The 23,412-nt window shown below is 41.3% G+C and overlaps 2 protein-coding genes across 3 annotated transcripts in view; both read right to left on the bottom strand.

The window, feature by feature from the left end:
- LOC105923535 overlaps positions 1 to 7,438 on the bottom strand; it is a 50,073-nt gene extending 42,635 nt beyond the window's left edge. The window contains exons 1-4 of one of the 2 annotated variants that reach the window (XM_021314944.2): positions 7,343 to 7,438; positions 3,011 to 3,082; positions 1,012 to 2,857; positions 847 to 936 (exon numbers count right to left, since the gene is read on the bottom strand). In XM_021314944.2, coding sequence (XP_021170619.2) covers positions 847 to 936; positions 1,012 to 2,842 — 1,921 coding nt within the window. In that variant the 5' untranslated portion in view covers positions 2,843 to 2,857; positions 3,011 to 3,082; positions 7,343 to 7,438. The remainder of the gene's footprint in view (positions 1 to 846; positions 937 to 1,011; positions 2,858 to 3,010; positions 3,083 to 7,342) is intronic. The other variant, XM_036145748.1, reaches the window with a different exon arrangement.
- Positions 7,439 to 8,164: 726 nt separating this feature from the next.
- The window catches only part of zmym4 (zinc finger, MYM-type 4), a 30,229-nt gene continuing 14,981 nt past the window's right edge, over positions 8,165 to 23,412 (bottom strand). The window contains exons 11-26 of the mRNA XM_036145747.1: positions 22,512 to 22,662; positions 21,512 to 21,684; positions 21,278 to 21,422; positions 20,220 to 20,315; positions 20,103 to 20,134; positions 19,808 to 19,988; positions 18,432 to 18,544; positions 18,089 to 18,320; positions 15,914 to 16,147; positions 15,739 to 15,845; positions 15,492 to 15,666; positions 13,898 to 14,049; positions 12,274 to 12,388; positions 11,947 to 12,195; positions 10,044 to 10,173; positions 8,165 to 9,485 (exon numbers count right to left, since the gene is read on the bottom strand). Coding sequence (XP_036001640.1) covers positions 9,254 to 9,485; positions 10,044 to 10,173; positions 11,947 to 12,195; positions 12,274 to 12,388; positions 13,898 to 14,049; positions 15,492 to 15,666; positions 15,739 to 15,845; positions 15,914 to 16,147; positions 18,089 to 18,320; positions 18,432 to 18,544; positions 19,808 to 19,988; positions 20,103 to 20,134; positions 20,220 to 20,315; positions 21,278 to 21,422; positions 21,512 to 21,684; positions 22,512 to 22,662 — 2,517 coding nt within the window. The 3' untranslated portion in view covers positions 8,165 to 9,253. The remainder of the gene's footprint in view (positions 9,486 to 10,043; positions 10,174 to 11,946; positions 12,196 to 12,273; positions 12,389 to 13,897; positions 14,050 to 15,491; positions 15,667 to 15,738; positions 15,846 to 15,913; positions 16,148 to 18,088; positions 18,321 to 18,431; positions 18,545 to 19,807; positions 19,989 to 20,102; positions 20,135 to 20,219; positions 20,316 to 21,277; positions 21,423 to 21,511; positions 21,685 to 22,511; positions 22,663 to 23,412) is intronic.

Raw genomic sequence — 23,412 nt, 5'->3', positions numbered from 1 at the left:
TGTTAGCTGTGACATCATCAGGGGAGGCAGATCATCCTCTATTACCATCTAACATAGAAAGTACTCCTGGGTCAATGTGAGCTTCTGAGCTTTCTGTGTCTCTGCTCTGTCTTCTCTATCATAGAAAGTACTCCTGGGTCAATGTGAGCTTCTGTGCTTTCTGTGTCTCTGCTCTGTCTTCTCTATCATAGAAAGTACTCCTGGGTCAATGTGAGCTTCTGTGCTTTCTGTGTCTCTGCTCTGTCTTCTCTAAGCCCCAGTGGGTGGAGGCAGATGAGCGTTCACACTGAGCCTGGTTCTGGTTCTGCTGGAGGTTCTCCTCCCTGTTAAAGGGGAGTTTTCCTCTCCACTGTCGCTTCATGCATGCTCAGTATGAGGGATTGCTGCAAAGCCATCAACAATGCAGACGACTGTCCACTGTGGCTCTACGCTCTTTCAGGAGGAGTGAATGCTGCTTGGAGAGACTTGATGCAACCTGCTGGGTTTCCTTAGAGAGGAAACTTTCTCACCAACCTGGAGGATCTGATGGAGTCTGACTTTGGAAAGAGACTTGAGATGACGTGATGTTAATTGGAGCTACATAAATAAAATTTAAGTGAACTGAATCATAAAAGCTTGATGGCAATTGTTGCTGCCCAGGGTCAGGTGGTTGGGAAATCTTTTGTTGCTTAGGTTATATTACAGTTTCCTTACGTAACTGAATGATTTCCAAACCAAGTTTTCTTTATAATACTGCAGTTGTGATCACTACGGCTTATTGAAATGTACCTCAACTCGGACAAAAACGACCATGATGGGGTTCTGTGCTTGCTGAATGTGAAGGAACCTAAAGATCTGAAATCCTACCGCTCTGCTGAAGTGGAGAACCCGGCTGTGCGTTGGACTTCTCAGCATCTTCTCCACCGCTGCTCTGCTCCCCGTCCGACTTCAGCTCATCTACAACAGAGAGCAGGTCTGAGCACCCGCTGGTCGTTTTCAGGACAGGCGACGTGCGTCACGGAGGAAACTCACCCTCAATCTCCACCTCCTCCAGAGAGTTCCCTTTGAATCGTCCCAGTGAACCCTTCTCCTTCGCCAGGAGGAGTTTGGAGATCTTTGCGAGCTCGACGGCCGCCTCTGGGGACCGGTAGTAGTCCCGGTTGGTCCGGATCTCGTGGCCAAGGAGTTCCCGGAGGTGCTCCAGCTCGTCGTTCTCCAGGTTGAGGATCTGGAAGATTCTTGCCGTGTGCTTGGAAAGATGTGCGGCGGTGAGGTTCTCGGGGTTCTCCGCGTGGCACAGACGGGAGAAGGACTTGATGCAGTGCCCTCCGTGGTAGTGGCTCGTGGCAGAGGCGTCCGGCTTGGCGAACAGGAAAGGATTGTCCTCGTGCACGCCGCAGGCCCGCCTCTTACTGATGAGCAGAGACAGAGCGCTGACCAGCTGAGACGTCAAGAGGACGGCGACGTCGGCGCCGCTCCTGCTCACCACGTTTATCCTGATGAAGTGTTTGGACAACACTTTGGTCGAGTCGCCCCTCTGCTCAAAAGACTCCAGCGTCATCTCTGAAACCCCTGACGTGCGTTTGCTTAAAACAGAAACCTGCGCCAGGGTGACCCTGGAGAGGACGTTGTAGACCTGAGCGTCCTCAGACGTCTTCAGGCTGTCGGTGGCGGAGGCGGCTAACCTCTCCAGGTAAGCGTGGAACGCCTGGACGTCGCGGGTGAAAGGAATCGTAGACGGGCTGCTGACTTTTTGTCCTTTTGAGGTGTTCTCCGAGACGAGCCCCCCCCACTCCTTTACGCACTTCTCCATGAATATTTTAGCAGAACTCCTCGTCGCGTCGTCGGCGTTCTGCCCGTTGAGGACGATTTTGGCGAGGCTTTTCAGCGAAACGCCTAAATTGAAAGCAAGTCCCCGTTTGACGTAGGTCTGCGTCTCCGGATCAAAACCCACGACTTTCCTCACCGACCTGAAGACGCCGGAGAAGTTCTTGGGTCGGAGGGCCTCTTCGAAAGTCAGTATATTCATTTTATGCATTTCCAGCAATAGTTTGCCCATCTCTCTCAGCTTGTCCTGGATGTAAGGCACCTTGCCAGGATCGTTTCTGTACTTTCTGCAGAAACTCTTCGCCAGCTGGACCAGCAGGTCGTCCTTCTGAACCACAAACGTCGTTTTGTCTCGTTTCATCCCTGAAAGTATCTTCTTGGCGTCAGGGAGCATTTTTTGCTCCGACTCTGACTCCTCGCTGTCGCTGATGAAACTCTTGTTTGCAGCTGCCGCCTCCGACATTCTCTCCACACAGTTTGGTACGTGCCTCCACATGCCGACGCGCTCCATCAAGATTTTGCAGTACGGGCAGTAGACGAGGTTTGCCGTGTTCGTTTCATCGGTTTTCCGTCGCCTTAGCACCTTCAGCGACCCGGCGCTGCCGCCCAGCACCTCCTGGTTGTGACGGTAATTGCCTCTGTTCCTTAATATGTAAAGTAGCTTTGTACGTTCGCTTGAGAGCGGCGGAAAGGAGAAGGCCTCGGCGATCTCGGGGACTTCGTCGGCATGCTTTTTCAGATGACGGGAAAGCTTTCTCATCCCTTTTCCGCAGACATAGCAGTGGTTTTTGGCTGTAAAAATCGTGCTTTTGGTGAAAGAGCTTTTTGTGGGTTTTTGTTTGGCTTTGTGCGTTTCAGAGGCAACCTTGAAATCCTGATCGTCACCAGAGTTGTCCTCCTCGGACGACTCCCCGAACATCTTTTTAATCTCCAGAGAAGCATCCCGCGCTGCTGAACGCGACCTTGCTGCAACACTGTGACGACTCGGTCCAGGTTTCTCCTGGTCTTTGTCAGAGGACTCCTCGCTGGACGACATTGATGCCTTCGTTGACTGAAAACAAAGTATTAATTACCCCCATTCAGGGATATTTATCTTCATACAGAATTAGAGGCGTGTGAGACAAATATAGACACATTAGCACAACTAAAGGTTTGAACTAACAATACAAAGAAAAGCAGAAAGATTATTTTATTCTTTACAAACCGATTTAGGTTGTGGTGTTGAGGAGGATGGAGGATCGTCTCCCTTTGAAGAACTCAAGCCGAAGCACAATTCCTGCAAAATTTCATGAGAAACATGACATAATGTCCCACCAGGGACACCAACGTACTGATCCACCGCTGAATTAAAGGATGCCTACGGCTCTGTCCCCTGAGCAGCCTTAGGACTATCTGACCCCAGAAACTGAAATCTGTAGTGTGAGAAAATATAGACTAACGAGTCAAAGCTGGAGTTCCAGGCCTGCTTTGACTCGTTGAAGTGTTTTTGAGGCTGCGGCCGCTGACCTGGAGGAACTGACCGACAACGTGACGCCTTACACCAGGTTAATTATGAGGCCGTGTGTGCAGATAAAAAATAAATCACAAAAAGTCTCTGCAGTCAGAGGATGATAGGGCTGGGTATCATCTAGGATGAGCCGATTCGATACGATTCTCGATACATAGCTCAGCTTGATTTGATTCCAATATCGATATTTATTACTTTGAATTAATGCTCAGTGATTCAATCACCAAAATCAGCCAAATATTATGTTTATGTTCTATTTATTGATCACAGACATATTAACAGGAAAATAAAGTGCATTTGCTTCAATGCATTTAACGTGTCACAGAAACCAAAAATGTGCCCAAACATCTGATTTTAGGGACAAAGGAGCTTCTAAAATCCTGTCGGCCGTTCCACAAATTCGTCTCACTCGCTCTCCTTCGCTGTGAACTGTAATGGTTGCGCTGTAATAACGCCCCCTAGGGTCTTCGGTTCTCCACAATCACTATCAAGCTATTTCTGGATAATGTTCACCTAAACTAGTGCACTTTCACATCTCCCACAGGTGCTGGGTCCCAGGTATTAAGTGTTCACTTATATACAGTAATCTTGTAATTTATTTATTTATGTTCTTTCACTTTCTTTTTTCAAATATCACATTACACATGTCAGCTTACATAATAATATATATGATTTAGCAATGGCATCTAGGTGTTATTCGAGTGTATCTGTTGCTTTATGTCTGTTGGTTGTGCTGTTCTTTTTGTGTCTCTTTCCAGGTGATGGAGCAGACGGAGAAGGTTTTATCATTCTCTCCCTTTTATCTCCTCTTTCTTTCACCTCTACTCTTTTTTTTTCTTTTCTTTCACTTTTTGTTCTTCCTTTACTCTCCCATTGTCATGTCCATATAATTTGAAATTCTCCTTGCAGGAATCATAATAAAGCTATTTACAAGCATAAATCAAGTGGAGCACTATGGCGAAAGCCGTTTGCTCCACTTGTAAAAGCAAAATCTGTCGAGCTCCATCTGGCATTGAGACATCAATTCCTATTGCCATATTGCTAGACAGGACACTGGGAAAAAAAAAAAAAAAAAAAAAAAAAAAAAAAAAAAAAAATCGCCCCCTAGAGGTTGGGAGGTATATCGATATTGAAAGCCAGAATATCGATATTAAATCGTTTTTAAAAATATCGATATTAATCTTTATATCGATTTTTATGCACAGCCCTAGAGGATGATGCAGCCAAGTTGGGAGTGCCTTAAAACCTCCAACACCTTGATGCTTGTGGTTGGAAAGTCAAACTATAACTGACCTCCAAGACTTACTGAAAAAGAAAAACAGTGAAGAGGTGAAGTTCCAGAACTTTATTTAAGAAACAGAGCAGAGATTACATAGATGAAAGTAATCACACCCTGTGGTCCGTCTGCAGCCGTCTGCCCTGATTCTGTCTCTCCTCTGATTCGCCTCTCACAAACACCTGACCCCAGCCTTACCGGGAGACAAAACAAAGAGTCTATCCCAGAAAATAATTATCCCGCACAGCAAATACACCAACATTGACCTTGGCAATCAGCAGACAGTGGAGCTGATGTGCAGTTCTCGTGTCTCCAGAGCGCCCGTGGCTGTGTGGCGTCAGTTCATAGTGACTTTAGGATATTATTCCGATAACGATGCTCCAGGCACATATACAAGGATCCTGTTCATAGACGTCAGCTCAGTGTTTAACAATCATCCTGGACATCCTCAGCACCAAACTCACTGTGCCAGCCTCCACCTGTCAGAGGTCACACACTTCCTGACTAACAGGAACCAGAAGATCCACCGCCTGTCTATATGCAGACTCATCAGTGCTTCGAACTAACTTTAGATTAACTTGTTTTTCATCACCGATTTAGTGTGTAACTGTGCATTTTTACCACTGTCACATCCAAATTTCCCCCATTGCAGGATAACAAAGGTATTTTCTTATGTTATCTTGTCTTACATTTCCAAAGCCAGGAAACGAGCAAGAAACATCAGCGGAGATCCATCTTAAACGTTCCAACTTCTCCACCTACGGAGCACCGTATGCCAAAACCAACAGACTCAGGAACAGTTTCCAGTTCCTCTCACAAGCCATCTCTCTAGTGAACAGAGGCCTATTTCACAAAACCAAGACAGAAGATTAAGCCGGGATTTTCTTGATACCCTGAATTAATTTAGCCTGGACTCGGTTTCACAAAAACACATCAGTTACCATCGCAGCTAGCCTGCTCCTGACCAGGCTGACAGCCAGGCTTAGTTCATCCCGGTGCCTTATCTGTTCACACTGATCAGAAACCAATGAGTTTTGTCAGTGATTCTGTTTCTTTATCTGTGTGTTTTGGTATTTTTTCATCAGCTAGCATTAAAATACAACGGCTAAACACTGGTATTCAGTAAATATAATTATTTTAAAATTATCATGGTAGCCTATACCATTATTAGCCTTTTTATTATCCATGTGGGCATTGTTTCGATACAACTGTGTTTTTTCATTGATTCGGGCTTCACTGACGTGTCTTACCCATAATTCAGACTCAGACTTACTTTAATGATCCCAGGGGGAAATTATTTTTGTTACTTTTATTTTTGAATTATTTATGAATTCTGAATTTTATTTTTGAATTATTTATTAATTATTTTTGTCATTGCTGCATGTGACGTTTTGAGCCAACGGGTGAAAGTATTTGATCTAAATCAAATATTGTGGTTTCTTAAAACAAATATGGTAGTTATTTTTACTAATAAAACTGAAACAGTAGTAGGTGGTTTAACTTTATTCTATCTGCTGTGTTGAGTTTATTTGACGTATTTGCACTCTAAAATGTCTGAAAGCACCAAGTAATGTCTATTTATTGACTTTGTTTAATCTGAAAGTGTGTTTCTGAACAAGTAAGCAACCAGTTATGCTTCCTGTCTGCTATGTTGATTTTTTTTTTTTTACATCACAGCAGCTGTTAATGAAGGTATAAAAAAAATCCAATAAAGAAATAGTTAAGAAAAATATCAAAGGTCTTTATTAACTTATTTACTTAATTTCTGTAACAAAAAAGCCACATCAAGGTGCTATCATTAATGAAAGGCAAAACAACATATTTTTTGTCATTTTATATTTATTTTGGGTATATATTTAACAATATTATTTGCCATTCATTTCTCATTTGTGGCAATACCCGCTCTGTTATGCCCAGTCCTCTCAAATTTCGGTTCCTGCACTTTATTTCCCTCAAAACAATCGCTTTTTAGCAGTAAAGATGCATAATTTTTGTTATGACACAGAGGCACACGATGATGAAATAACCCGCACTGTCCCAATTCTCCACATGTTGTACACTTGTCACCTGTTAAGCCCTTAAGTGCACTTCCACCAGGTGCACACTTCATATAAATGGTTTGGTGTGAGTATTGAGACAAGGCCTTCTTCAAGCCTGGCTTTAGCGCTTATCCTGGATTTCCAAATTCAGCTTTTGTGAAATAGACCTCAGCTGACTCAGTATAAAATTAAAATAAAAACTCCCATTACTGGCTACCACTTATCAGTTATTTATTCATTCTTCTCCATTTCAGTGCTGTGCATATTGTCATATTGTATGTATCATATACCAAACCTACCTACCTCACATTCATAACACCCAACATAATACTCGTTTATTCCAGCATTCTCCGCATTCATCACTGTGGACATGTGTGTTTAAATGGGTGTGTGCACCTGTACATCACCTGCACCTGAGCACAATGACGTAGAAATTACGTATAAATCCATCAAAGTCTAACAAGGTGCAGGCACGGCATGAGAACAATTATCTTAAGTAAAAAGTTTGTTTTTGCAGCTCAAAGTGTCATTATAACCATATCCACATGGCTGCAGTGACTCCAGCACTGTGTGCAGCTAACTTTGTGCTGCTCCGTTAGCATGCTAACCACAACAAAGTCCAAACAAATTACTTTCTTTGTCCTCCATTTGTCACGTAGCTGAAAAGCATTAAACCAAGACCGCTTTTTTTCCCCCACGCTGAGCAACACTTACCGACGTGTGCGTGTCAGATAACAGAGAAAGGTCCGTTTACCAGAGTAAGAAAAACAGTGCAAGCCATTTTTGTTTTACTTCCATTTCGAAAGACCACGTGACCAGAACAACGAACCGATCGGCGTCAACCTCGCGTTGGCCAATCCGTGGCAGTGACGTTCGTCTTCTTCTTCTTGTGTAGAAGAAAGAAAGGAGAGGAAGATGATTCAACGGAAAGTCGGATAAATGAGGAAAGCAAAAAGAAACAAGAGAGGAAACAGTTATTTCAAAGCATAGATTTGGACATACTGGATGAAATAAAACACTATTCAAAATAGGGAAACATATGTCAGGTAGATGTGAGCATTAAGGGCAAGAAGAATCAGTAGAACATGTAGTGATGTGTAAGAAGTATGAAGAAGAAAGAAGGAATTTGGTTAGAAACCTTAATCCATCCATCCATTTTCTGACCTGCTTATTCCCTCAGTTAAATTTGACCTGGTGGACATTCTGCAGAATTGAAAAAAAAAAATATGTTGAATGTATTTAAACATCTAATATCAACAGGAATAATGAGGATTTAGTATTTATAAATTATATAAGAATCTTTAGAAATAGTGCCATTCTGACCCACACTCCTCACCAGTTGGTGGCAGTAATGTGCAACGAAAAGATGTTTGACAACCGCCAATAAACTCAAGACGCGAAGCGCAGCACAGAAACGTAAATAGCGGCAAATGTGTTTTATGGGGACATTCTTAGGTCCTCATAATCCCACTAAAAATACCTTGGAAATGCAGTCATTAGAAAAGAGTTAAAAAAAATCAGGCTCATAATTACAACTTTTTTAAGAGATTATTTTATTAAAAAAGAGATCAAACAATAGAAAACAGACAGCTATAATCTAAGGACAGGATGGTTAAAATAACCAAGATACACAAATTGCTGCAGTTACCCATTATTACGATCCCAGGATTACTTTTGGATTCGGCAATATCCCAAAAATATATATATAAAAAAAACATAATACCAAAAACAGCGACGTATTGTGTATCCGGTTAGCATTTCCTCTTTACCCACAATTCACCACTCCTTCAGTGACTTGAGTTACATTCAAATTGCTCATTGTTCTCACCCCACCCCCAATACCATTAATCATTATGGTCTTTTCAATTTGCAGTATTGGAATACTTTTTTTAATAATACATCAAAATGAATCTCACAGTGGTGTAAATAGGCTAACAATATAGGGGAGGGCAATTCTTGCCACTTATGACGAGTACCCTGCATATTTTAGATGTTCATGGTCTTGAGCACCTGATTAAAAACATAATCCCAAGAGCAGAATTTTGCAGAACCTAAAAGAATAGTTCAGGAAATAATCCCAGGATTTTGAACCAGCTAGTTTGGAGCAGGAACACATCTAAAACATGCAGGACACCAAACCTTCAAAATCAAAATCTAACAGGCATCACTAGATCATGGATGGTTTCGCTTATTGTTCTGGGGCCAATGGCGCCGGAAACAAACCAATCAGTATTTAGTTTTTGCATATCTCCAGATCTTCATTGTGGACATACATCCCTTTAAAAAGAAAAAAAAAAAAAGACGTAGAAGACTTGCGTGCACTGAAATGTAAGGACTCTACACACGTGGAAGGGAACGGAAAGCAACCATGTCAACAAGAAACAATTAAACCGATCGGCATTGTGTCTTCATCCTTCTGAGCAGCGGTAAAAAGTCTGCAGAGACGGTGTGCGTTTGAAAATGTGCAACTCTTGCTCAACAGAGTTTAGGAAATGGGACTTTTCTGCCGCTCAGCACACTGCTAATTCTGAGTTACCGAGAACAAGTTGTAGTGAACGTTTACGTTTATTTACATTTAGACAACCAGTTGCAACACCACTAAAAGGTCACTTCGGTTCTTTTTTATCAGTCAGAGTCTTCGTCCTCCTCTTCGGGTATAAAAGGCGGGTCAGAAACCACCGGCCGCTCTTTCTTGGTCCTGAGATGCAGCTCTCTGACGGTGAGGATGCGGATCAGCATGGATTCCATGGTGCTGTCGTCCAGAGGAGTCGAGGAGAACCACAGCGGGCTGTTTGGGACGCAGCAGCGCTCAGGATGAAGGTAGAACATGTTGGTGCGCTGCTTCACCGACTCCGAGCTAAAAAAGGAACAAATAACGGAGTCAGGATCAAGGAATTTTCCGCGTCTTAATTGTTTTTAATGTGATTTTAATCCATAATTATCCAGGCTTCCAAAGGAGGTTTTTATTTGCCTTTTGGGTTCTTCCTCCCTTATTTTCATTTTTAGTACCAGATTGTTTTCAGAGGATGTTTTTTTTCAGTCAGTTAACTTTATTACAAATCAAACAAAAACAAAAAGCCTATGAAGCTCAAGTGGTATTTATTCACATTATGTACATTTTAGCAAACACTTAAATTTTATCTTTAGGAATTTTGTCAACTGCAATTTGTTCTTATTTATTTAACTGGATGTATAAAACAATCTAAATATAATAGATAATAGACAAAGAATTATAGCTCAAATTATTCCAAATACAAAAAATAAATTGTGTGTTTTAGAAAAAGGTTGTCCTAGAAAACTCAGATTAAAGAATTTAATTTTTTTTTAATTAGGAGCATAAAACCCATGTTGATGTATTAGGAATGTTTGAGAAAAAAAGGTGAGATTGCATTTTAATCTCTAGTTATCCACTCACCACTTTGAGAGGTAAAACTCGTAAAGCCTGACTGGACAGCGAAGGGGGTTGTCTGTGTTCTCCATCATCTCCAGAATTTCCTCTTTAGTCTCCTCTTCTTTACGCTTCTTTGCTGGAACGCCCTCTGGTTCTGAAATTAAAACGTACCGTTAACTGTTGGAAGGAGGAGCGTTAAACCATCGGCACTGCTGCCCCCTAGAGGTGCGTTCCGTCACTGCTTCTCTCTGTACACAAATGCCGAGCCGACCCGTCTGTCAAACTCCAGAAGTTTTGCGTTTGACATTGTCTATGACAGCTATGAGTCTGCATAATTAGCATTAGGTGGACTGGCTGGTCCACTGGTGCATCAGAACTAGGGCTGGACAATAATTCAATATCAATATATATATATATTGATCAATAGATGTATATCGATTATATATATATAAAAAAAGGGTCAATAAAAAGTTCAATAGATTAACAGTTTTCCTTCAGACCCAAGAACTAAGCTCCGCCCCCTTCAGAGTTCAGAGAACACGTTTTGTTTTTATTTGTTAAAAACTTCCAGTTTTGGTAAAAAGTTAATTGAATAAAAAGGTTTGAGTTTGTTTGTATCTGTATCTAAAAATAGGTTGCTAAGCAACAGCATAAAATGGCCAGCGCTGCACTTAAGATCTATGTTTTGAATTTGTTGATAATTATCGATATCGATCAATATGATTTTTATTTTATGAATATGTTTTTTTTATATCGTTCAGCCCTAATCAGAACCACCCAGACAGCTAAAGTCTGTTGGACTCGTGGACCAAACTGCTTCCTCTCACCATCCCATCAGATCACGTCCAGTTCCTTTTTGAGTTTTATTCATCCAAATGTAGAGAATGTTTTGAAGGACAAATTAAATTTCAGGTTTTATGATCCTCTTTGGTCAAATTTTAAAACGTGAGATTTTTATTTTTTTATTTTTAACCATCTTTTGTTTATCAATGTTAGAACAAACCATTGGTCAGAACAAATGTCAAAATTAACACCACACTGCAAAAAGGTAACTAAAAGCACATAAAACTGTCTTGAAATGAGTTTGAATGATCTGCCAATGGAATAAGATTTATTGCACTTAAAATAGGAACAATTCATCTCCATCGTCTTATTTCAAGAGCATTATATCTAATTATCTTGTTTTAGGGGAAAAAATACTGATTCCATTGGCAGATAATCGTATTTAGCAGCTCAAATCAAAGACAAATGCACCCATTTCAAGAAAATTTGACTTACTTTTAGTTCCCTTTTTGCAGCATATTTCTGTTAAAAGGTTGTGGAATGTTCTCCTGAATGAACTTTAAGAGCTTTTTCATATGAAAGAAAAGGGAACAAAAACAATTGATGTATAGATGTTTTTGTAAAGGAGGGTTGGCATAAGTTGTGGGTTCAGCCGGCACCTTTTTGGTTATCTTTGTAAATGTCAGTGTTAAATTTATATGTCTGTAAACAAATAAATCAATAAATAAAAATGTCACACTCTGTATGAAAAATCGGGGAGTGATTATTATGTAATTGACATCTGAGAGCCAGCATCGCTCCATTAGGGATGGGTACAGAGTTCGGTTCTTTTATTGGTACCGACCAAATCCCGTCGGTACTACCGGGTACCGATTCACGTAAAATCAAACGGTACCATGTTTCTGTACCTAAACGCATCACTGTGACACTGAGCGGCTGATTTTCCTTTAACATTTATTACTACATAAACACACAAAGTACCAAACATAGGTACCGTTAAGTACGGGTATCGATTCCCAGTTACACTAAATATATTCATGTGATTTCTGCAGCAGCTTTTCATAAATTAGGCTTTTTTAGTGTTTTTAATCAAACTTTGCATTAATAAAAACAAATGTTAAGTTGTGTTTGAGGTGAAATATACCCGACTCTGCTTCGTTTACGGGAATGGGCGGGTAGAAGCGCAGGAAGGTGGTCTTGGTGTTGTCCGGGTTGGTTTTGGTGCAGCGCATGACGTGGGCGAAGGACAGCTGGCGGTGCTGCTCCACCGTGGTGAAGCCGAAGTACTTGCAGCAGAAGAAGAGCAGAGTGTTGAGGAGGACGATGGGGGAGTACGCCCCCAGCTGCTTGCACCCCCACAGGAACTCCTCCTCCACGCGGGAATGCACGTATCCTGAGAAGGAAACGGCGATGAATCCCAACCAACGCACGTCAACGTGTCCGACCGCCGTGTGCCTGACAGATCACTCACCCCGGCGAGTGATGGTGGGTTCAAAACCTTTCAGCATGTTGGTGAAATCTGAGGAGAACTTTCCGTAGAAACGATCCATGAAGATGTTCTCCACACGACCGTTTTCAAACAGATACTGCAGAGAGAGAAATCTGTCAGACCCACAACACATTTAAACAGCTTCTGTTACCCTCGCAGGTGCAGCTCAATACAACTTCAATTTAAAATATTCAATAGTTTCATTTTAAAAGGTGAAACCCCCTTATATGAATTCCATGAATGCTTTTGGGGGGGGGGGGGGGGGTGTTTATGTTACATTAGGGTCTACACAGCCATAAGGAAGACTGCTGACCTTACAGTCACCGACTCCCCTCCACGTGGCTAAAGAGCCTGGCTGTTCAAAGTCCTGCTTATTATGTGGAAAATTGAGAGGAAGGAAAACCTGTCAAGGTCTTAGAGCAGCCGTTCTGCAGCATTTATAGGTTTCTGATTCAATAAACCACTTTTCTTCATAGTTTGGCCGATCCTGTGACTTATAGTCAGGTGTGACTTATATATCAGCTTTAAATGGTTAATCTACTGACCAAGATGAACCAAGGAGTAAACATTACCGTCTGTAGCCACAAGAGGGTGCTCTAGGTTTGTGAAAACTATGTGCTGCTCTTGTAGCACTTAAAAATGAATTAAAACATTAACTTATAGACAATAAAGACTGAACACATGTTTGTTGTTTATCTGTTTCAATTTCATTCATGCAGCGAAGCATTGGGTGATGCAGCTTTAAGGAACCAGAACCTGTTACTGAGCCGTCCGTGAAGCTAATTGCAGCTAGCGCTAGCTTACAGCTCTGCTGTCTGTGTGTTTTATAACTTTGCTGATGAACGATGAACATCAGCTTTATGTTGCTCTGAAACATCTGTGTCGTGGTTAGCTTAGTGTGTAGCACCGTTATGCTCACGGTCTAATTTAGCCGTAATTACACTGAAATGCTCTGATGAGAACTTTCCAGGTTGGAGTTGGTGTCTTTTTATGCTAATTTACTCCATTCATCCTCCCAGATATGTTCCGTATCATTCAGCCTATTGTGAATACAGCTGTGTGGTTGAATAAATTGCCTTTACCAGATTAAATGTCAGTTTTTAGTCTTGGATTGTGTGAAATAAATTTCTAAATAAATGCAACTTATAGTCCAGTCCGACTTATATATGTTTCTTTTCCTCTTTATGGCACATATTCTGACTGATGCAATTTATAGTCTGAGAAATACGGTAAGTCTGCAGGAGGCGATTCAGGTGTTGCAGAACCAAAGCCAACAAAAACTGGAGTTTGAGCCGAGCTGCTTGAAGTGAAGCGTTTAGTCACAGAAGATCTGGGGAGAAACGTCATGCTGCTGTTTTATTCTTATTAAACGGTTAAAGAGATGCATACAAACAGCAGGATAGTAGGTCTCCAGCACAGAGAGAAGCTACAGCCTGTTAGGAGGAAGATGAAATAAATCAGAGCCAAAAACGCAGATGAGCTGAAGCATTCTGGGCTTCCTGAACTGAAGCTGCGGTGCTTTAGTACGACACACCTGACCCTTTTAATTGGTGAGGTTTTAATCTGCTGAGCTGCACCTGCGTGTTTTCAGGGAGACGCGTTTTACCTGCTGGATTCCGAGGCAGAGGTAGAACAGGCTGTCGGGGGAGTACGGCTCCCCGCCGGGCCGCTTCACCTCGGTGATGAAGCAACACAGACCGTAGCTGAGTTCAGCCGTGGTGCAGCTCAGAAGGTCCTCCTTCAGCTCCAGGGGGCGCGCTGAGGACAAGCCAGAGGAGATCACGGCGGGGAAAACACCGGGGCGGCTTCAGAACGGCGCCGGTGTAGGTACCAGATCGACTCGGGCGGGCCTGCTCTTCCCGATGACGTCATTATATGGCAACTCCACTCAAACAAACTTTGTGAAGGGAAACTAAACCATAAACTCTTTATTTTTAATAAAAGTCTGCAGCCATTTTAATTTGATCACGGCATTCATCACTTTAAAATCAATAACGTTTATTCCTCCTTTTTCTACTGATATTACTATGTAGTTTTTTCTGATCACATGTTTTTTATTATCCAGATGAAATTGTGACAATATTCTTCCAAAAATTGAGCCAACTGTCAAATATTTGTTGATTTTTTTTGTAAAATGGCTTGAATATTTGTTCTGTCATTTTCAATGTGGTCCTTGTTAATCATTATACCTAAATATTTTACCTCATTTTTATCAATTAAAGTGGGTTGATTGTTTTGAATTGCTGAGATTTCATATTTTTCTATGTTCATCTTTAAGCCTGAAGCTTTTGAGAAAATGAGAAACCGCTAAATTAACTAAATAAAATTGATTTGTTACAAATGCAGACCGCGGGCTCTATGTAGTTTATTTGAGTGGCGTTGCCATAATGTGATGTCATCAGGAGGCGCAGGGACCACGGAGATTTTCTTTGTAAAATTGTCCGTTTACAAACCACAATCCCGCTGTGGAATAAAACCTACACCCCGCTATAATTACTTTAGTAAGTTGTCCAAAGCAATCACAATATTTTGCATAATTGTGCAAACGTTAAACCAATCATGTGTAGTGATGTCATCAGAAGGCGCCGGCCCCCGAACCGATCTGGTACCTACGCCGGGCCTTGGGTCAGACTTAAGATAAGATAAGATAAGCTTTATTGATCTCACAATGGAGAAATTGACTTATCCCATCGGCTCAATAGTCAAAAGTCAGAAGAAGGTGCCAAAGTAGGTAAGTAGAATCAGTTAGATACAGTTATGCAGCTATATACAATTCTATACACTTCTATGTATACATAGGTTATTGCACATATGTTATTATACACTTTGTACAGGATTATTGCACAGGTTATAGCACCTTGTATAAATAGCTTATTGCACATAAGTTATTACAGTTATTGTTGCATCTATGGTGCATGGTTGCAGTAATTACTATAATGGTTACAGGTATAAAGCAGCGAAGTATGATCTGGTAGCAGCAGGAATGAATGACCTTTATGTTGACAATATACCACAGCACATTATTGCACATAGTTACTGCAAAACACTTGTTACAGTAATTGTAACAGTTATACAGTTATATGTATAGTCCAGAGATTAAATTTACATGAGTTGCATATTATTGTACATTATTGCATGTTACTTTTAACGGTTATGGTCACAGTTACAGTGCAGCATTGTATAATCTGGCAGCAACTTACAGCCGAAGCGCCGCTGCTCCAGGTTGGGCTGGGTCTGTCTCCACTGGATCCAGCGCTTCCACGCGTCGACGCCATACTGGCTCTTCAGCTTCAGGATCTCCGCAGACACGGACTTCTTGGAGGAGGTTCTGGGAGGACTCTCCTCGGCGGCTTTGGCCCGCTGCGACTTACGGCCCTGAAAGCGGAGCAGAGAGCCGTGAGGCCGCGTCGGCTGAAACTACGCGCTCAGACGGCGTTCCTCGCCTACCCTCTTGTCTCTGGCTTTCCTCTGGGCCTGTCTCCGTTTAGGCGCAGGCGTGGGACTCGGGGAATTGCTGCAGTGCTCCCTCAGACGGGCCAGCCTCTCCAGGGTTTCTGGAAACAGCGCCGAGCGTCAGAAGGAGAAAAGCGGCAGAGAGACTCCAGATCTGTGGCGTTCTCACCGATGGAGAAGTCGGCTTCGATGTCCATGGGAGGCGGGCCCGGAGGCGGCAGCGGCTCGGACTCCGGCTCCTCGGGCGCCACGACGGGGACGTCCAGGACCGGGTTCAGCTTGTCGGAGGAGAACTGTCGACTCGGCAGCCGCAGTGCTGCGTCGGACGAGGTTTCCTCCCAGTTGTTCAGGAAACTGGCCAAGTCGTCCGTGTCCAGATCGTCGCTATAGTTACTGATGTGATCTGGAGAATAAAGACGGGAGAAGCCGTTGGTTCAGCGTCAGGCGAGCAGCAGCCGGACGTCTGGAAACTAAGAGCGCCCCCTACAGCCCCAGTTAGGGTGGTCCTGTTAAGGCGCTACCGGAGCAGACAGCCCAACTAACGACCTGCTATTAGCTTAATAAACCCTCATTATGACTCTAAAGGAGAGATGAGCAGAAAAATAAATAAATACATTGTGTGCAGCTAATATGATTAACTGAAAACTACAACTTTATGTTATAGTTTAATAAAATTACATGAGATTAAATTAATTTTAGCAGCAGAAGAAATTTTTTTTTTTGTGTGAATCATTTTGTCTTATCGTTAAAATCTGTTACCGACTTGAGATTAAAGAGCTGCAATTTGATCCAAAGAGAAAAATTATTCTTAATTTTACGTCAGAACAGAAATACCGCGTTATCTTTACAGATGCAGTAGGGCTGGACGATATAGAAAATAAAGCATATCAATAAAACAGAAATCATATTGATCAATATCGATAATTATCAACAAATTTAAAACATGTATTTTAAGTGCAGCCCTGGACATTTTATTGTTGCTTAGCAACCTGTTTTTAGATACAGATACACATAAGCGCTGAATTCAAACTAAACCCTTTATTAAAGTAAAGACTGAGTTTCTTGTGCTTTTTGGTCAGCAGTGGCGTAAAGTTAGCCGTGTTAACTAAAAGCTCAGCAGCTGCTGCAGGACGTTCAGACTGGAGCCCTCCACATCAACACCTTCATGATTCTTCGTTTAAATTTAGGCTTCATTGATTCCTTCAGGCGTGTCTAGACCAGCGGCCCTCAAGCGGCGGTCCCCGCACCCCCAAGGGTCCACGAACCACAGGTTGGGGGTCCGTGAAACATGTTTTTTGGCCTGAGGAGGCGTCTGGGTTGAGTTGAGTAACACAATGGACAAATATTTAACTCTGTCCACTTAAAGTAAAGTTAAAGTCAAATCAGCTAAAATTAGGAAGTATGACAACAGTTAGATGGAGAATGAGGAACTAATCTCCATCAAATCTCTAATATTAGGTGTTTTCTATACATTTTTAAAAACATACATAATTCGTAATGTTTTTAACAGCACAAAACTCTGTTTAAAAATATTATCAGTATGAGGAAACATTTTACAGCTGCTAAGGCGTCCCTGCTTTAGACGACATTCTAATGAAGAGCTCCGCTTTAAACGGCGGCATTCAATTAAACTAGGATTTATGTTGTAATTTCCTAGATTTAAGCTGTTCTAGAGCAACATCTTGATAGATTTCCTTCTAAACTGAAATTGCTGTGGCAATAAAAAAGAAAGAATGTAGCTGGATATCCATTTTAATCTCATGAAGGCATGAGGCCATATTTTCAAAAACCACCACATACTGAGTTTTTATCATATAAATAGATAAACAGTCAAGGGTTTATTGTACTCATGTTTGCTGCTGTTTATTTTTGAGCACTTTAGACCTTTAGTTTACGTTTAAAGTCTCTGCTTACATTTTATTTTGCTGTACACTGCAAAAAGGGAACTAGAATTAAGTGAAATTTTCTTGAAATTAGTGTATTTTTCCTTGATTAGAGCAGGTAAATAAGACTATTTGCCAATGGAATAAGATTTTTGCACTTAAAATAGGAACAATTCATCTCCGTCATCTTATTTCAAGTGCAGGATGTCTAATTATCTTATTTTAGGGGTAACAATACTCATTCCATTGGCAAATAGTCTTATTTAGCTCCTCAAATCAAAGAAAAATATACTAATTTCAAGACATTTTTACTTACTTTTAGTTCCCTTTTTGCAGTGTATGAAAGAAATGCCGCAGCCGGCTTAAGGAAACAGCAGAAATTCACCAAGAAAGAGCCGAAGGATGCAGGAACCTTCCAGCAGACTCTATCCTGCATGGATTACCGTTTAAACGTCTCTCACCGTCCTGTGCAGGAACCTCTTTGCTTTCCGACTGTCTCTCCGTCGCCTTTTCTTTGCGGCTCTCCGGCTTGTTGCCGTTCTGCTCGTCGTCGCCCTCCGCCACCATCTCTGCCATCAGGATGAGCTCCGCCTCGTATGGATCCGACGGGATCTTCTGCTTGATCTCCTGGATGGTCTCCACGATGCGCTCGGCGCTGTTCATGGTGACGGGCAGGAACATCGGCACCGGCAGCTGTGGCGAAAAGGACACGTCTCATGTGGGTGGCGGCGGCGAGCAGCGCTGGAGTGACTTAAACATCCAGGAAGAACGCGCTAAAATCAAAAAGCGGAGGAATTGACGTACAGGCAAAGGCAGGCTCAGAGGTTTGGGGGCGAACTGGCTGTACATGTTCATGGGAACAGGAACGTAAACTGGAACAGGAACCGGGACCACCATGACTCTAGGAAGCATGTCATCTGCAGAAAGAAAGAAAGATTAATGGATCAAAGGTTTTCATCATCATCATCATCTGAGTTTGATATAAAGGGCTGGATGATAATTCAATAATATATATTGATGATAGGGGAAAAAAGGTCAATAAAAAGTTCAGTAGAATAACAGTTTTCCTTCCTTTTGCATTCTAGTCATGTAGGTTAATATTACAGTCATCACAACCAATCACAACGCAGACCCAGGAACTAAGCTCCGCCCCCTTCAGAGAGTTCAGAGATCACGTGTTATTTTTTATTTTTTAAAAACTTGTAGTTTTGGTAAAAAGTTGGTTGAATAAAGGGTTTAGTTTGATGTCAGTGTTTGTGTCTTTATCTAAAAATTGTCAGTAAGCAACAGCATAAAACATCCAGGGCTGCGCTTAAAATATATGTTTTGAATTTGTTCATAATTATCAATATCGATCAATAATAATAATAATACATTTTATTTAAAAGGCGCCTTTCTGGACACTCAAGGTCACCGTACAAAAGGATAAAAAACAGAATGTCAGAAATAAAAAATAAAAATAAAAAAACATTTAAAAAATACAGAGGCTGGGACAGGGAAATTGATAATTAAAGAGAATAGGCAGTCTTAAATAGATGATATCGATAAAATAGAAATAATGATTTCTATTTTATCTATATGTTTTTATCTGTATCGTCCAGCCCTAGTTTGATACACCTGGTTGTTTTTGAATAGCTAATAAATGCATTAAATACATAAAGTGAAGCAGTTATTGCCGTTTGTTATAAATTCCAGAAAAAAATACATTTTATAAACATGGAGAAGCAGCATTTAGTTCCTATGCTCCGATTATCTGGAACAAACTTCCAGAAAACTGTAAAAGTGCTGAAATCCTGAGTTCTTTAAAATCAAGATTAAAAACACATCTGTTTAAAATTGCCTTTGACAGTTCTAGTTAAACAGTTTTACTGTTTTTAATGTTCTTTTTGATACTACATTTTATCCCTACTTGCTTTTATTCTATTTTCTATCTACATTTTATTATTTTGCTATATCTTAATCATGTAAAGCACTTTGTATTGTCTTGTACTGAATTCTGCTATATAAATAAATTTGCCTTGCCTAGAAAACAAAAAGCATGTGGGGAACAAAATAAATGCAAAAAAAGACAAAAAAACCTCTAAATTACCTGTTAGAATGTAACAAAAGAGGAAAGCGTGCAGGCTGGGTGAATACTTTAGCGCGGCGCTGCGTGAAGGAGCGGTTGGTCAGGTTCTTACCCGTCTGCGCCTCAACGCTGACCGTCTGAGTCTTACAGGAAACGCCTTTGTTCTGCACCAGAGGTTTGCACAGCAGAGCTTTGTTCTTCAGCAACTTGGGGGCAGCAGGAGGAGCAGCAGCAGCAGCAGCAGGAGGAGGAGGAGGAGGATGGGACTTTGGAGCGTCGGTCTGGACGCTCATCTGCACAAAAACACCAGAATCTGAGCAGCCAACTTCATTTTTAAACATTTAAAACCCTTTTTATCCTCTTAAGCCACAGATGTAGCACCGTCTGGGTTTATTTTTCTAACTTACGTTTCCAGAAGTCTTGGATTTTGACTTTGAGCCTGTTGGTGGGAAAATAAAAACGTTAAAATTCAGACGTAAAATAAGTGGCACAGACGCATGAAGGTTTTCTCTTTGCTTCTGTACTTTGTTGTGCTGGTTTGTCTGCCGATTTGGATTTTCCCGCCGGCTGCTCTGCGAGCGACATGACGCTGGCGATGACGGGCGTGGCCTCACCTGCAGCTGCACGACCCAAAACAGAGAAACACACAATGAGTCCAAAGCTCACCGTTAAAAATCCATCCAGCTCCAGCTTTCTGCTCCTCACAGTCAAACATCAGCCCTGATTTACTTCCACATCTATTTTCTAACAACATCTCCTCCTCTGGCCATTCCTCAGCGAAAATCCTTAAATTTTCTTAAAAATTGACGGTGCTCCTTACCTATGATCACCGTTGTATTTAATGACTGATTTTATGAGGTACAATGCGCTCAAAAATCTGTTAAAATGTGGAAATATGACTTTAGTTATCAATGAAGCCGCTCTGCTCAGTGGATATTAGGAGCATTACGGTACATAGCAGCGTTACGCTCACGGTGTAATTTCAGCGTAATTTTGACAACTGCGCTGAAATGTAATGGCGAGAACCTTCCCGGTTGGAGTTGCTCTTTAAGTTGCTGTAGATCGGTTTATTTAATTAATAACGTTGGTCTTCATCACGCAGCTCTGCTGCTTTACTGTCAGGCGTTGCAGAGGGTCAGACTCAGTCTGACATTATTTACAATTTATTTATTAATTAAGCAAACAAACATTATGATAGTTCTGCGATACTGCAGCTAGATGGCGCCACAGCTGTTTAAATTTGCTAATCTCATCCAGCGCTGCAGCTATTTATCCACAAAAATGCCAACAAAGAATGAAGGCTTGGTGTATATAACCTTATTTTATCACGAGCAAACAGTTTTTTGGTCTTTTTTTTAAGCATATAATGTGGCTATATCCCTTTAATATTACATAAATATTTAATGGCTTCTTAATTAATTATCACTTTAGGTCTTAAATAACAGCTTAATAACCTGTTTTTATACATTTTATTACCCAACACTAAGACTGTAGAGCATGAATAATTATTCTGTTAAAGTCAAAGCTTTGATAAAAACCAAACATTTAGTATTTTTGGGTTCAGGAAATGTGAAACTGGGACCTTTGAGGACTTCGCCCTGCGTCGCCACCTTGTCGCAGCAGAACTTCAGCAAACAGCTGATGCCACAGAAATGTTTGACCTCTCCCAGCAAAGGCAGACTCTGCTTCAGCTTCCCTTTACGGCCGCAGCTGTCGCACTTTGCCACCTGAGGGGGGAAACGGTCAGAGCATCATCATCGTCATCATCACTGCAGACGGCCGACAGATCGGAGCGGGACGGTTAGAGCTGGCTTACGTGGCAGAACAGCATGGTGTATTTGGACCGGCAGTCCTCGGAGCAGAACTCCTCCACGGAGCCGCCGTACTGAGCCGTCACCAGCTTCTTGGACACGCAGTGGCAGTAAACGCAGGAGTGGCAGTGCTTCCCCCAGTTCTTACTCAGCTCATGCCTGAAGAGCAGCTTACAGCCTGCAAACAGGAACAAAAGGTGGTTCTGGGTCACCGATCGGGTTCAGGCCGCTCCGCTTACAGAATTAAAACACGTCTTTCATCTCAAAACAGACATTTAGGATTTTATTTTTATCCTCTGCAGTCTTTTATTTACTATTTCTGGACATTTGATAAGGAAATATTAACCATGAAGGATTCTCTGTATCGTGTTATTGGGTCATCTGGACTAAATGGAACCAGCACCATTTCACCTTGTACCCGCTAAATAGGTTCTTTAAAGAAACAATTTATCATGTTTGTTACCTTTAATCCATTTGTAAAAAATAAAAAATTTGGATTTTGTGCCTTGCCATTTTAACCAGACTCGGTTTAACAGCACCAGGTGCCATTACAAAGAAAACTTTAAATTAAAAAGGCCATAAAAGTAGTGAAAAGGCCCCTTTTAATTTGCTTAGTGATTAGTGATTCAGTCAACGAGTCAAAAATGTAACTTTTAATGAGACAAATCAGAGAGAAAACATTTAGACAGAAGTTAAAATGACTACAGGTAGAGGACCACATGTGATGCCCTCAACCTGTTAAAAAAAATAGTAAAACCCTCCAGTGAGCTGCATCTAAAATTGTATTTTATTTAGTTGCTCTTCCTTTTTAATCATACTTCTACTTAGATTTAAAATGATAAATCAATTAAAAACATGTTTACAACACATAAAGTTAAGGGACTACATCTTTAAGCATTAATGGTGCTTTGTCCTTTAGAAAAAGGCAAAAAAATTGGAAAAAAATACCATAATCCTGCATATTTACATATTTCTCCGTGGTTTTAAAGGGTCGGTGGGACTCACCGTCGCTGCAGAAGAAGCAGTCTTTGTTGTTGATTCTCTTGGCCTCTCTGGTGATCTTCTCGATCTTGCAGTATTCACACAGACTCATCACAGCGTTGGCCTTCTTGTACTCCATCGAACAGTCGGAGCTGCAGAGGAAAATTATCTTGTCCTGCAAACACACGGGAGCATCGGATCCGGAGCGAGGAAATCTGCACCAGCAGCTTCACAGAATGACATTCAGCAGACGGCGGAGCAAAAACACGGTTCTCTGCAGATCAGCGTGTAACCTCAGCTGCTGGTTGATGAATAGATTCCCTCCCTTCTAGGGCTGAACCATTTTGGAAGATAATCTAATTGCGATTTTTTTTCTTAATATTGCGATTTAATGCGATTTTTCCCCCCAGTTTAATTTATCATGTCTTTTTAAACATATACAAACAACAAATCAATTTGTTTCCTCGCTGTGCAGATTAGTTGCTAAAAGACCCACAGCATCTAAACTCAGAGCAGAAATGATTGCGTTCTGCCTACAATATATTTCAACCAAAATTGCAATTTTTACTTTTCTCTGCATTAACTACAAGCAACAAAAATGGCCTCTAAATAAAGACGTTTGTAAACAAGGACTGTTTAAAACAAGAACTTTTAATGTTTCTATTAATCAGAATATTATTCAAGAGAACAGCTTTTAATTTAATTGGACATCAATCCTTGTTGAACATAAAGTGCAACCAACAAGCAAGTCTATGTATTAAACTGATTGACCTGTACTTAATGCTATGTATGATTATATAAACTCTAAAACAAGTAATAAAATTAGATTATCTCACTGCTGCAACTGTCTTCCCTTCCATGTGGAGGCAAACCCACTTTAAACATTTTACTGACACCTAATGGACGTTTCTAATTTCCTAATTGT

The sequence above is a fragment of the Fundulus heteroclitus genome, chromosome 13 (genome assembly GCF_011125445.2).
Source record: "Fundulus heteroclitus isolate FHET01 chromosome 13, MU-UCD_Fhet_4.1, whole genome shotgun sequence".
NCBI lineage: Eukaryota > Metazoa > Chordata > Actinopteri > Cyprinodontiformes > Fundulidae > Fundulus > Fundulus heteroclitus.
The sequence above is the reverse complement of the archived record's forward strand: the minus strand, read 5'-3'. Positions and strand labels throughout refer to the sequence as shown.